This window comes from Dromiciops gliroides, chromosome 5 (assembly GCF_019393635.1).
Source record: "Dromiciops gliroides isolate mDroGli1 chromosome 5, mDroGli1.pri, whole genome shotgun sequence".
Lineage (NCBI taxonomy): Eukaryota > Metazoa > Chordata > Mammalia > Microbiotheria > Microbiotheriidae > Dromiciops > Dromiciops gliroides.
The window spans coordinates 42,167,668-42,182,168 of record NC_057865.1 but is presented as its reverse complement, the minus strand read 5'-3'; the positions used below and the strand labels follow the sequence as shown (position 1 = coordinate 42,182,168).

The 14,501-nt window shown below is 44.8% G+C and overlaps 1 protein-coding gene across 1 annotated transcript in view; it reads left to right on the top strand.

Moving 5' to 3' along the window:
* Positions 1–11,683, top strand: part of LIMD1 (LIM domain containing 1) — a 92,209-nt gene extending 80,526 nt beyond the window's left edge. The window contains 4 exon segments of the mRNA XM_043968732.1: positions 1,780–1,910; positions 3,181–3,232; positions 4,187–4,255; positions 6,357–11,683. Of these exon segments, the coding sequence (XP_043824667.1) occupies positions 1,780–1,910; positions 3,181–3,232; positions 4,187–4,255; positions 6,357–6,494 (390 nt within the window). The 3' untranslated portion in view covers positions 6,495–11,683.
* Positions 11,684–14,501: the final 2,818 nt, after the last annotated feature.

Here is a 14,501-nt window from a genome sequence, read left to right as displayed (position 1 = left end):
GTAAGAGATCTAACCTGGGAGCCTCTCTTATAAGTTCCCTGAAGGTAGGGATGGTTTCAGTCCCTAGTACCTAGCACACATCATGGGTGCTTAAGAAATGTTTGTCAAATTGAATTTCCCAAGGCTGCTCAATTGTAGTAATTTTTACACTGCAATTTTTTGGGGGAGGCAATTGGGGTTAAGTGACTTACCCAGGGTCACACAGCTACTGTCAAGTGTCTGAGGTCAGATTTGAATTCAGGTCCTCCTGACTCCAGGGCCTGTGCTCTATCCACTGCACCACCTAGCTGCCCCAATTATAGTCATTTTTTGAGCATCATAGAATTCTCTAGTTTTTTTTTTAATTGACCATTATTTTAAACTGGGCTGCATTCTACAGCTCTCTTTATTCCTATTTCTGGGATCTTCTTGTTGACCACACAAAGCAATAAGGCAGTAGGACTTTCAGCACATTTGTGATCACCAGGTTTTGGAGGGTTCAGTGGCCCTAGAAGGGATATTGACTCCCAGAAATCAACCCCTATAAATCTTGAAAAGCCCTTAACTATTTTGGTTATATATTGGTTAATGGAGACTTCAAAAGATCATTCCTTCCTTCCTCCTGTCTCTGGGATGAATTTAATTCATACCCTCATCAGAGAAAAACATTCCACAAACTCCTAAAAAGAACAACCATGTTCTAGTCTCCCAAGTCAAAGGTTCTCAAAGTCCTTTCTAGAGTCTAATCCTGGATAATTTCATGCAAATAACTTCACCCTGAGCTTGGGAAGGTAGAAGAATGTCTCAGTCATAAGGTCATGGTATTAGGGGGTTGATCTGTGAGGGGGGGCCCTTTAATCCCTCCTTTTAAAGATGAGCAAACCAAGGCCTTGGAGGTGAAGTAACTTTGCCTACAGTAAGATAGGCAGTAAATAGCAGAAGCAGAATTTGAACCCAGGTACTCTGACTGGTATAGTCTTTTAGCAGAGGTGAGTGAATGAGGTATTTTGTGAACAGGTGAACATTGTTAGGATAGAGCATATTACTAGTCCATGGATTTGGATGTATCTCAGGGGTTATCCTAACCTCTAGGACATGACTGTCCAGTCAACACTTTTCATAACCTCAAAGGTTAGTTGTTTCTTGTTACTAATCTCATGGAAAAGGGTTTGTGGTAGCTTAAAAAAACAAACTGGTGCCAAATTCTTTATTAGTGGCTACATTTGCTTTAGCCGATGTCTGATCTATTATCTTTATTGATCAGTCCTTATTAATTGTTGATGGAACGAATGATGTTTCCTTCTAGAGCAATTCGCAAACTTGTGCCGCTCCTTATGATTCCCTGGGCTTTTTATAGACTCCGCATATCATATGTCACTAATTTGGCACAAAGCAGCCGCATAACATCGTTGTTGAGATTGTAGAAGTAAGTTCTGCACAGAACAGGAGATCTAACTGGGTGGCCACAAAGGTCACCCGGCTCCAAGATTCTTTGAGAAGCCTGGCTCCTACTGAGTAACAAATCAGGGTCCCCTCACACTCCTGCCAGGCTCGACTCCTGTTTGAATGGCTCAGCGTTGTGTTTGCCTTCCCTCCCTTCCTCGAGCAGTGCAAACTCTTCTTCAAAGTGAACTCTAAAGCCAGAGCCTATTCTGGATGGATCATCTACTATGGATCACAACCGCTTGTGGTGTCCCATTTTGTTATTCTGTCTCTCCTCTTGCTCATTCTCACCTCCTCCCTAATCCTTAATGAGTCCCATCATTTTCCCTTTCTCCACCTCTCTTTTCTTTTTCCTAGATCCTACAGGCTTTAGGAAAGTCTTATCACCCAGGCTGTTTCCGCTGTGTGATTTGTAACGAGTGTCTGGATGGGGTGCCGTTCACAGTAGACACGGAGAACAAGATCTACTGTGTGCGAGATTACCACAAGTAAGGACCCAAGAGGGAACAACTCTAAGGGTAAAAGGGGTTCATCTCAGCAAAGAGAGAGATGGACTGAGCTCAGCATTTAAAAAGCACTGTCAGGCTGTTCATATCTATTGACCAATTTTTTAAAAAATTAATATTTAATCCTCCCCATTTACATGTAAACACAATTAACATTTAAAAAAGGGTTTTTTTTAGGGTCCAAACTCTCTTCCACCCTCCCTTCACTCCCCCTTTGAGAAGGCAAGCAATTGATATAGGTTATGTGTGATATAGATTATATATCATATGATATGCATCATAATTTCATACAGGTTATATAGCAGAGGGATTAGACTTGGTCTGTTTATCCCTAGAGGGCAGGACCAGGAACAATGAATGGAAATTACTAGGAAAGACCAATTAAGTTTGATGTCAAGGGAAGACTTCCACCCAGTGAAGGCTGTTGACAGGGAGAATGGGCTACCCCAAGAGGCAGTGAAGGCCCTTCCCTCTTGGGGGTCTTCCAGCAGAGGCCACTTGTTGCGTATGTCATAGTAGGGAATCCTTTTGATTGGTTGACTTGGGGTCTGGGTTGGATTAGATAATTAATTACTGAGGTCTCTTCCGACTCAGATTTTGTGATTGATAGTCCAACCTTCTGTCCAGGCCTTAAATGAGCTTCCTCAGGGCATGGTTTTTCTGTCTTTATCCCCCACATTATTAGTGAAGAATTGTGTGATTCCTATAAAGAATCTCATCTGAAAGCCACATGTATGACTGGAAAAAAAGCGTAGCCATCTATTTATCTGGAGCAAGGAATAACCAGTGGTCACATGGTATGCTTCATGGGGTCCAATATGAGGTCAGGCCATAAAGGAAGGCTTCTGCGAGTACCCACATCAATGAGATAGATCACAGATAGACTGAAGGATGGGCTCTCCATTCTTAAACAAGCAGGCTTGTTCACTCATTGAGTCACCCCAAGGGGGCAGCCCCATTTTAGGCAAAGCAAATGGAAGACACTGGGGAATTTCTTGTTGGGCAGGCAGGTCATCCATCCACCAAACAATTGGAGGGTGGTCCTAAGACCAATTTAAGAACACAGGAGAGATGGTGAAATAGGAGTAGATTCTATCCAAAGGTACAGAAGGAATTTGGAATAAGATGGTGTGGGTGCTGTTCATTTGGGCAGGCTTTAAGAAGATTTTGAGGCTTCTACCTGGGGGAAAAAAGGTCTGGCACTTGATCTTTCATCTGCCCTTACAGGTATTCTGCATCTTGTGTTTTGCAGGGTATTGGCGCCCAAGTGTGCAGCATGTGGGCTCCCTATTCTTCCATCTGAGGTAAGATACTTTTAGGAAAAGGGGCAACTAGGTGGCACAGTGGATAGAGTGCAGGGCTTGGAGTCAGGAAGCCCTGAGTTCAAATCCAGCCTCAGGCACTTGTAGCTATGTGACTCTTAATCTTGTTTGCCTCAGTTTGCAGATGAGTGTGTCCTCATCTGCAAAATGAGCTAGAGAAGGAAATGGCAAACCACTCCAGTGTCTCTGCCAAGAAAATCTCAAATGGGGTCAGGATACAACTGAAATGCCCTATCGACAACACTTTTAGGAGACACGATCCACTCTTCAGCTTTCATTTAAGGGTCTTCCTAGATGTGAAGCGCACCTGTTTTCTTACTCTCAGTTCTCTTGTTCAACTTAAACCATGTGCAACCCTAATTTTCTGATAAATATGTTTGTCCACCCAGGAGGCCTTTTCTTCTCCTATCTCCACTCTCCCCCACCCCTAGACTATTTTAATTTTCCACCAGCTCAGGAACAGGGCCACGGGGAAAATTGTGGAGAAAGGAAGCAGCGCAACTGGATGAAGTGTTTCCACCAGTGGTCCCTTTGCCCCTTGAACTAAATCAAGTTCTTCCCCAAGACATTAATGCCCACTTTACTATAATAAGTAAAAGAGAGAAAGAGGAACTGATGAGATGATTATTATTTTTTCAAAAGCCCTAACTGCCCCTTCAAGTTTTTCTCTCTCCTCTCACCTGGGCCATTTTAAACAAGGCTACAGGTGACTCCCCCCCTCTCCACAGCCTAGTTTTCAAGATCAGGTCGTGTATTTTTTTCTCTTATAACTCTGTTCACAGCCTTTATGTTTGCATCTTTCTGTCATGAGCCCAGGATTCTTCTCAGGAGGAAAGATGCCCCCTTCCTCCTGACATGCTGCACATGCACAGTCTACTACACACGCCTCGGATCTCCTCCCGTAGCTGATATTCCTTCTTGCTCTTTCTGATACAGGGCTCTGAGGAGACTATCCGTGTTGTGTCCATGGATAAAGACTACCATGTGGAGTGTTATCACTGTGAGGTAGGCCAGCCACTTTCTGGGGAAGGGCCAGGGAGCCTGATCAAAAAACGGCAAAGGGGAGGAAAAAGTCTGCCCCACCCTCCAAAAGGAATAATTCTGAATAGTGTGGCCTGCTGATGGAGGAATGAAGGTTTGTCTTGCTAGCTCACAAGGCTGAAATGCGCCATCCTCCTTAATATACCTGAGCTCCCTAGTCATCCTGTGCTGTGAACCCCAGGGCTGGCTGTATTGGTGTTACCAGGTTTAAGCCTCAGGTTTCAGGTCGTGTTTGTGGATCCAATTTCTTCTAGAGATGATTTTGAAACCCTGTGTGAGCTGGAGAACCGGCTCCCGCCCCAGCTCAGTCTCTACATTCTCATGACACACAGGTCAGATCTTGGGATTAACAAAGAAAAAATGCAAAAAAACCAGGCTGGTTATCTATCTGGTGCCAAAGGCCGAGTGTGTCCAGCTAGTCCTTGAAGCACATTTAAAGCCCCTCTGTTGCATGGAACATACTGAGAAAAGTAACAACAAATTCCAAAATCATTTGAAGGTTTGCAGAATGTTTACATATGTTATCTTGTTAGAGTTTCACAGCTACCCTGTGAGATGGGTATTTGCAGATATGATTCCCATTTTGTCAACGTGAAAGGTGAAAAGGTCAAATGACATGCCAGGGTGACACAGCTCACCAAGGCATCATGGGTGGGAATAGAACCTCACTCTCCCTGACTCCCAGTTCCAGGCTCAGTCCACTGCCCTGCATTGTCCCAGGCATGGTTTTGAAGTCTGGTTTATGCTCTAAGTGGGCCCTTCCAAAGGTAAGCAGCCCTTCAGCGATCACCCAGGGGCAGCCTTCCCAGTGGGAGGAAGGCTCTTTGGAAAGGCCGACTGCAGTTAGACATGGCCAGGTTCAGACCCTGACCCTCTTTGTGGTGTCATTTATCTTGATCCTGCTCCCAGAAGCATCAACAGTGATGCCTAAAGAATCTAGGGGAAGTAGCTCAACAGTGGCCCCTTTCAATAGGAATGTAGGAGATGACAGGGGCAATTATGTAGGTGGAACAGTGGGTAGAATCCTGGACTTGGAATTGGGGAAACCTGAATTGAAATCCTGCCTCCCACATTTACTAGCTATATAATCATGGGAAACTTAACCTCTCTTTGTCTTAGTTTGCTCATCTATAAAACAGAGATAGTAATAGCACCTATCTCACAGTTTATCAGGATCAAAGGAGACCTTTGCAAACCTTAAAGTGCTATGTTAGCTTATTAAACGTTAACTTGTTAGCAATTATTGTGTGTAAGGAGAAAATGGAGAGATTTGCTAACTGGTCAAAGACACCCAGTCTATTGGACCTTCCTTCCTTCCTCCCTTCCTTTCTTTTTTCCTTCCTTCTTTCCTCCCCTTTCCTTTCCTTTCTTCTTTCCTTTCTCCTTTCCTTTCCTTTCCTTTCCTTTCCTTTCCTTTCCTTTCCTTTCCTTTCCTTTCCTTTCCTTTCCTTTCCTTTCCTCTCCTTTCCTTTCCTCTCCTCTCCTCTCCTCTCCTCTCCTCTCCTCTCCTCTCCTCTCCTCTCCTCTCCTCTCCTCTCCTCTCCTCTCCTCTCCTCTCCTCTCCTCTCCTCTCCTCTCCTCTCCTCTCCTCTCCTCTCCTCTCCTCTCCTCTCCTCTCCTCTCCTCTCCTCTCCTCTCCTCTCCTCTCCTCTCCTCTCCTCTCCTCTCCTCTCCTCTCCTCTCCTCTCCTCTCCTCTCCTCTCCTCTTCCCTTCCTTCCTTTTCTCCCTCCCTCCTTTTAAAATTTTTGTTTTCATATGAGATTAGTAAACACACTAAAAGAGAACATTTCCATATACAAAGTAGAATAAAGAAAAGGAGGATTAGCCTGATTTTTAAAAATAGTATATAATCAATCCCACATGTTGCTTTCAAAGCTATCCTGCTTGTCTGTTTCCCTTTGGACCCTCCCTATTCCATTGTCTTCTGTGAATTTCTTAAAACAGAGCTTTGTCTCTGTCCTGGCTCTTCCACCAGGCCTGTCAGGTTAGGAAGCTAGGGAGGGCAAGTGACTTGTTTTTAGTCTCTCCCACTCCCCAACTTAACTGGACACTCTGACTCTTTAGGATTGTGGAATGGAACTCAACGATGAAGATGGCCACCGGTGCTACCCTCTGGACGACCACTTGCTCTGTCACGCCTGCCATCTAAAGCACATTGAGAAGGGGGCTTCCTCGGTGGCCACCCACCAGCACCCCTACTAGTCCAGCTTGGACAGAGCCAATTTTGGTGCCCGTTTCCCTGCATGCACAGCAGGGAATGCCTAAGCAGCAAATCATAATTTCGATTTCTGAGATGGGTGTGTTTGGGTTTGGGGGAGGTGGGAGGAGGGTGATAAGGGAAAAGGACGCATGCATGTCTGTGTGTGCCTGGTTTTGTTTTCCCTTGGCCAGGAAAGTAAAACCATATCCATTCTGGTACATTTATCTTCCAAGTGCCTTCCTCTGCACGCAGGAGGTCTTCAGATTACTTGGGAAAAGGCATCATTATCAAGGCGCAAGGAGATTCGCTTGTGGAAAGCACAATTAGCCATCCTGAGCCCTACCTGCTGAGGTTACTGTGCAGTCTTCTGTGTGATTCATGTGGAGCCCATTTTAAGATCTCCCCCCTTCTCCCATTCAGGATACCAACAGATTGATAGCAGACCTTCAGAGTCTTTCTTTTTCCTTAAGGAAATACTATGTACAAAACATCCTTTACATCTTCCTTTTGCCCCAGAAGTCAGATTTCAGGTCTTCTTTAGTAATCTCTGAAGATGATCATTGTGTTACAAAGAGAGACAGTCCCTATATTTTCATTGGTGACACAGGAAAGATTTGCCAACAGTGTAAACAAGAGCCAGGTTTTTATGTGAAGCCGAAGAAGGTGCCCATAGAAATATTTTGTCAGAGTAATTTTTTTGGACTGGACCCATGTTTTGGGAGTGTCTGGTGTGAAAACCTTCTTTACCTGGGCAGATCTGCCCCTGTGGTGCCTCTTCTAGTCTTAGAGATTTTCCTGGGACACTTAGACTTTAAGCCACTTGCTCAAACTCAGACAGGCAGGACGTGTCAGGGACACCATTTGAAGCCAGGTCTTCTTGATTCCAAGGCCTGTTCTCTATCCACTATGCCATGCCTGCCTCTCACTGGTTTTACTGGCACCAAAATCAGTATCTCTGGTACCTGGCACATACATAATAATTGCTTAGAAGAATGTTTTCTTTCATTTTTTTGAATCTCTTCAGACTTCTTTTTCCTTCACTTCCCTTCCCCAACCTCCCAAGAGAACTGGGATCCATTGGGCAGAGCCTTTCTTCTTTCCTACCTTGAGAATTTCCCTACTAAATGGACCATGGGAGAAGAGCTTGGTGCAGGCACCGTTCAGCTCATGCCAGGTCCTCAGAGTTAGGCCTTGGACTCCAATGTTCCCATTGCTATGAAATGGGTATTGGCATGGGGGTAGGTGGGAACATGTGGACCAGCTTTTCTTTGGCTTGGCCGCCATTTTGTAACTGGACTCACCCAGGGTTCTGGAGACAGACTAAGAGCTAACCCTGTAATATAATTAAAGCAGACTTTTTTTCCTCCCTGGAAAACCAGATGGCTGGGGAACACACTCCCCATCTTATTGGAGAAAAGGTATTTAAATCAAGAAAGTCACTTGAGACATGAAACTACTTGCTCTGATACTCAGTGCCATAGACTTGGAGAGACATTATCGTTTGTTGGATAGACCCCTACTCTTGCAGTCAGGACGACTTGGGATCAAATGCTGCCTCGAACACTAGTTGGCTCTGTGACCCTTGGCAAGTCAACCTAGCCACCACCTCCCTCAGTTTCCTCATCTGTAAACTAAGAGTTGAATTTGATGACTTCCAAAGTCCCCAAAGCTATAAGCTTTAGCTGCAAAGAAACCAGCCTATGGGATACCTTTTATGTAACTGCTTCCTTAGACTAAGGATGGCTCCTCAAAAATCACAAAAATTTCCTAATATAGCTCAACCAGATTTAAGGGTCAGTGCCTACAACAGTCCTCTGCTTTGGGCCTCTGAACGCTTTGTTTATGCTGTATCATATCCGCTGGCAAAATGATGCCTTTTCTTCCATTGGCCAATCTCCAGTTGGTGAAGTCACTGGCAACTTAAAACTCTTACATAGATGCATTTAAATTCAGGTACACCTTCTTTTTATTTTAGTCACATTTCCCAAGGAGCAGCACAACCTACAAAACAGTTAGATGTTGGTAAGAGTCCAATAGCATTTGCCTCACGGTGGCGTTGAGCCACTCTTTGGGGACCTAGTGTTAATACCATTCATTGGAAGGAACAAGAGAAAAAGACCCTGAAAATGTCTCTCATTTTCTCTTTTTCAGATGTAGCCTGTGGTGAAAGTCAATCCCAACGCCTGCCACAGTCTAGGTCTACTCTCAGACCCTGCTGGGCAGGATGAGGAAATAGTGGCTTCTGAGGCCGGCTACCTCTGGCCTATGAAAGCCTTGAATGCTGAATTTCTGGGAACATATAATTAACCTCAGGCTCCAACACAAGCAAGGGGAAGGGGCTGGCAAAGTTAAGGCTGTTCCAGCAGGATCGGGGGCTAGTTCTCACAGCTCTGTAGAAAAAGTGAAAAATGAAAGGCTCTAGAGTTCCAAAATATCTATCTGCCTATAAAACCATCACCAGTCTATCCCACTTCCCAGGCTTGTCTGGTCGCAGATAGCAGGTGTGTTCCAAAGCCTGAAGGAAGCCCAGGGCTTAGGCCTTGGTGAATTGAGTTTTACATGTGCCACAGCTCGATTTTATTCTAGCTGGGCCTGTGTTTCATCTTCCTCCCCTCGCCACCCCCAGGTTCTGGTCTGGTAGACCTAGCCTAATGGTCGGATCATAGATTTGGAATTAGAACGGGCTCTAGAGGTCGTCCAGTTCCCTCATTTTATAGAAGAGACTGAGGCCTGTGAAGGTGAAATGACTCGTCCAATCACACAAGGAATCATAAGTGCTAAACCCAGAATTAGAGCCCAGTCAGTCAACAAGTATTGATGGGGGGCTCTGCTAAGCACTGGGGAGAGAGATTCAGGGTTTGTTCATTTGTTTTGATGGTACCGCTAAATAGCTTGGTGAGGACATTTTTGTGTCATCCCTTCTGCCCCACCAGGGTCATCCAACTCAACTTTAAATTAAAGAATAACAACAAATACTAGGGAGAGTCAGGTAGTCAACAAGCATTCAGGAAGCGCTCTATGCTGGGTGCTAGTGATACAGACAAAGGCAAAGCGACTTTCTGCTTCCTCTCTTGTCATTTCTAGTTCCAGGGATGCTGGGCTCTGCTGAAGAGGCTCTTTACTCCCTGGGACAAGAGGGTTCATAGGGAAGATCTGGGAGGAGGCTCCCTGGGGGTCCCCCAGGTATGAGGTGCCCTTGTTGAAAATGGAGCTGAATGAATTGGGGAGGAGCTCTGCCTTCGGTGCAGGCCCAGTGTTTGGCTTCCTGTGACCCCTCTTAAGCCCCTCTGCCCTCTCCAAAGAAGCCACTGATGATCAGGACCCACAGCTGTTTTTAAAGTTCTAAACATAGGCAGTATGGCCGACTCAGCCTGCGGCTTTCAAGGCCAACCTAGTTATCTGGGCTTCTTGCTGGTCTTCCTTCTTGTCTCTTCTCTGCATTTTTTTTTTCGGGGCAATGGGGTTAAGTGACTTGCCCAGGGTCACAGAGCTAGTAAGTGTCAAGTGTCTGAGGCCGGATTTGAACTCAGTTACTCCTGAATCCAGGACCAGTGCTCTATCCACTGTGCCACCTAGCTGCCCCCGCCCCCCCAAGGCAACTCTCAAAGTTGTAGGGCAGGTGTAGACTTGTTTGGGTTTGGGAAGTTTCTTCATGCTATTCTCTATGCCAACACAACCAAAGGTCTGGTCTACATACAAATCTATATATGTGCACGAATGCACACAGAAGTGCATGTGTTTACATGTAGCATACATATAGGCATACATTAACATTTATACATATATGTGCACACACATCATGTGTGTATATATGCATATGTAACATCTGTACATACATGCACTGTGCTATCTCAGGCTGATGGGCCCACTGTGGCCTTGTCTTTTATTTTCCTCCTTATTTTATGTAGGAACAACTCCTGAGGTGCCGTCCATGAAGTCCCAAGTCATTCTAGAACATCTGAAATCACTAGAGTGAAATCTTTAAAAAAAAGACAAAATGGAGGGAAAGCAGGAGCAAGGATTTATTAGTGTCCACTGTGTGCCAGGTGCTGTGTTGAGCTCTTTATGCATATTCTCTCATTTGAGATGCCATGTCTTTGACATAGTTTTTTTTTTTTTCCCTGAGCCAGAACTTGGCAGAGTTTGGGGGAATGAATTTCAGTATTGAGTATGAAAAGCTCGCTGTGAGGGGATGCACTTTCCTCTGTGTTTATCTTTTGTTCTATTATTATAGCATGATTCAAACTATTGTCAAATGAATAACAAGTATGAAGAGTAACTCTTAAAGTACTAACCCACATTGTTGTTATTGTTGCTGTTTTCCTAGCCCATTTTTACTGTCCCTTCCTGTAGAAGCTTGCTCTTTGCAGGGGGATGTAGGCAGGCCCAGCCTGGGCTTCTGTGTTCTCCTAGAAAGAGCTACCCCATAGCTTCAAGGTGTCTCCCACAAATTCCACAGGTGCTCTTCCCACGGCCTAGGTCTCTGAAGAGTCCGTTGATAAACCAGTCGTGGTCCTTTCCTTTTCACTCCCTCCCTTTTGCTGAGATGATGGCCAAGACCCGCAAGGGGAGAGAGGCAACCCAATCCCTCTGCCTACAGATGATGAGTGTGATAGATTGAGGGCAGCTGTCATTACCACGTTCAGAATGCTTCAGAAAAATTGTCTTTTCCCTCCTGCCATCTCTCCCAGTTAGTGAGTGGGTATCAGAACACAAACTCATGTCTTCTCATTCAAAGTTAAATGCTCCTTTTTCTCCACTGCCCTTGGGTAAGATTCCCCAATGCCCTGATGCTTGCTTTAGCAAAAGAATGGAAAAATGTTTTGTTTCTTAATCCTGAAATTGCTGTTTCCTCCTTTAAAGTCATGGGTGTTCTTGATGCAGCAGGTCTGCTAGATGTACGTACGCTCACACTTTTCAAACCTCAACAGCTTGAAATAAGCTGGCCAGGGCCTACAATACGGAATGGTACTCATTTTGATTGTTTGTTTCTAGGACATTTCAGTTCCAAAGAAAATAAAAATTAAAAAGCTTGTTAGTATATCTGGTGACATGACTAATCTCAGCTAGGGGTGGATGGATGCTGTCCTTTTTTTAAAGCTGTTAAGTATTTATGATATAATAGGGCCAAAGCAATGGAAAACCTGGCCCAATTTTGAATTACCCAAATCAATAAATGCAACTGAGTCGAGGTTGGATGTGCTTCCTTTGTCTACTCTTTTTCTTTTTGTGGTTCAATCCAATTCATTTTGGTTCGACATACATCAAGCACCTCCTATGCTCCAGGCATGAGGCAGGAATGTAATAATACACCAATAAATAAAAACAATTTCAAGCAGGAGAGTGGGAACATGGGGAGAATTAGGAAAGTCCTCTTGTAGGAAGTGGCAGATCAACAGTGTTTTAATGCAGTTGCAGATAATGCTTTTTTTTCTTTGTTAAAAATACATTTTTAAATTTTTATTGATGTCTTTTGTGTTTACATCACCTTTGCTTCCATTGCCTCACTTGTGCCCAGTAACAAAGAATTTTAAAAGAGGTTTGAGAAGGAGCAGCTAGGTGGTGCAGTGGATAGAGCACCAGCCCTGGAATCAGGAGGACCTGAGTTCAAATCCAGCCTCAGACACTTAAAACTTACTAGCTGTGTGACCCTGGGCAAGTCACTTAACCCCAATTGCCTCACCAAAATAAATAAAATTAAAAAAAAAAAAAGAGGTTTGAGAAAAGTAACCAACATTTCAGATTTTGTTGTTGAGTTGTTTCCGTCAGGACTGGCTCTCAGTGACCCCATTTGGGGTTTTCCTGGCAAAGATACTGGAGCGGTTTCCCATTTTCCTCTCCAACATTTCAGTTGAGTCTGACTTTATGGTTTTTTTTTTTTAATTTTTTTAGTGAGGCAATTGGGGTTAAATGACTTGCCCAGGGTCACACAGCTAGTAAGTGTTAAGTGTCTGAGGTCGGATTTGAACTCAGGTCCTCCTGACTCCAGGGCCAGTGCTCTATCCACTGCGCCACCTAGCTGCCCCTGAGACTGACTTTAGATGCAGTGTACCGCACCCATGGTCCTCTGCTTCTGCAGAGAAGGGAAGAAGGGGTCATTTTCTTGTCTCTTCTTTGGGGTCAGGCTGGCCATTAAATATCACAAAATATTGAGTTTTCTGTTCTTTCTATTTTATCAATAGACATTTATTAAACTCCTCTGTGCCAGACACTAGGGGGTGGGGCAGGTATCATTGATAAGAGTGCTCCCAAGGTTACACCTGTTTGGAGGATGATGAAGCTGCCCCCAGGCTCCTATTTTCCCATGTCCAAGTGGGCCATACCCTCAGGGTTCCTACAAAAGCCTGTATAGACCACAGAGGATGCTCAGGGCCCTAGCTGTGTGCTTGAAAGAGAGCCTAGCGGTCTGACACCCGGGAAGAGATTTCTCTATTTGAGCAGGCTCAGGATTCTCTCCAGCCTGCCCCAAGGTTCAAAGACATAGACATTCTTCCCTGATCCCCTAGTGCCAACTGCTCTGCACAGAGAAACACTGAGAAGAAGACTTCCAAGGGGCAGCTGGAAAGTCATAGGCATCAAGTGGTAAGGATGGGCTTTTTCCGACTTGGATTTTTTTTAGATTGGGTCAGCGGATCTTGCCCAGGCAGGGAGTGTCTCACAGCCCGATCCCACTGCAGCTTTGGACTGATCCTTTTCTGGCCTGGGCCAGTTCACTCCTCAGGCACCCCCCCCACACACACACTCTCCACACCCAAGGGTGCGTCATGTTGGCACCAGCCATAGAGTGGGCACCCCACTGACTTTAGTCCTATTGTATCTCAACTCCTCGGCTCAAGTGATCCCCCAGCCTCAGCCACAGGGACTACAAGCGAACTGCTTGGCTCCCTCATGGATTAAAAAAATACGTACATATTATTCCTTCTCCAGGCAATGCCTTTTAATCTTGCAATTTTAAATTCAAAACCTCTATTAGTCAGTTTAAGTGCTCACTTTGGCAGCACATGCACTTTGAAATGGTCCGTTTCTCCTTTCACACAAAGAACCACAGAGCTGGAAAGGACCTCAGAGGCCTTCTGATTGGGCCCCAAGAATGTCCTCTAAATACCATCAACAAGCAACCAGCCAGTATTTGCTTACAGACCGTCAGTCAGGGAGTGCCCATCTCCCCAGGTCCACCTGTTCTGCTTTGGGATAGCATTGAACTATCCAGAAGTTATTCTAAGACTGGGGACAGCTAGGTGGTGCAGTGGATAAAGTGCAGGGCTGGGAATGAGGAAGACTCATCTTCGTAAGATCAAATCCAGCCTTAGACACTTACTAGCTGTGTGACCTTGGGCAAGTCACTTTACCTTGTTTGCCTCAGTTCCTCATATGTTTAAAAAAAAAAAAAAGAGAAGGGACAGCTAGATGGCGCAGTGGATAGAGCACTGGTCCTGGAGTCAGGAGTACCTGAGTTCAAATCTGGCCTCAGACACTTAATACTTACTAGCTGTGTGACCCTGGGCAAGTCACTTAACCCCAAATGCCTCACTAAAAAAACAAAACAAAAAAAAAAGAGAGAGAGAGAGAGACGGAGAAGGAAATGGACACTTGAATAACAGCTACAAATAAATGAAGACCAATCTGGCCTCTTTGCAACTTCTACCCATCGTTCCTAGTTGTGCCCGCTGGGGTCAAGCTTTGCAGATACTAGAAAGAAGCAATAATGGCTACCCTTCCCCACGCTAAACGCCTTCCCTTCCTACATATAATACAATCTGGAGAACCTTTGCTATCCTGTGGTGCCCTTCTCTGAACTTCCAGTTTCTTATCCCCCTCCCTAAGACATGGCTCCCAATCGAACAAAGCACTGGCTGAAGAGCACAAAGGGGCCTTCCTCTCCCTAACGCCTCCTGCTTGTTTTAATGTAGCCTAAAATCACATTTGCTTTTAACTTTTAAAATTCAATTTTTATTCTGAATTTAGCAAACATCAAATAAAACTGGCATTTCCATAGAAATAATAGAACG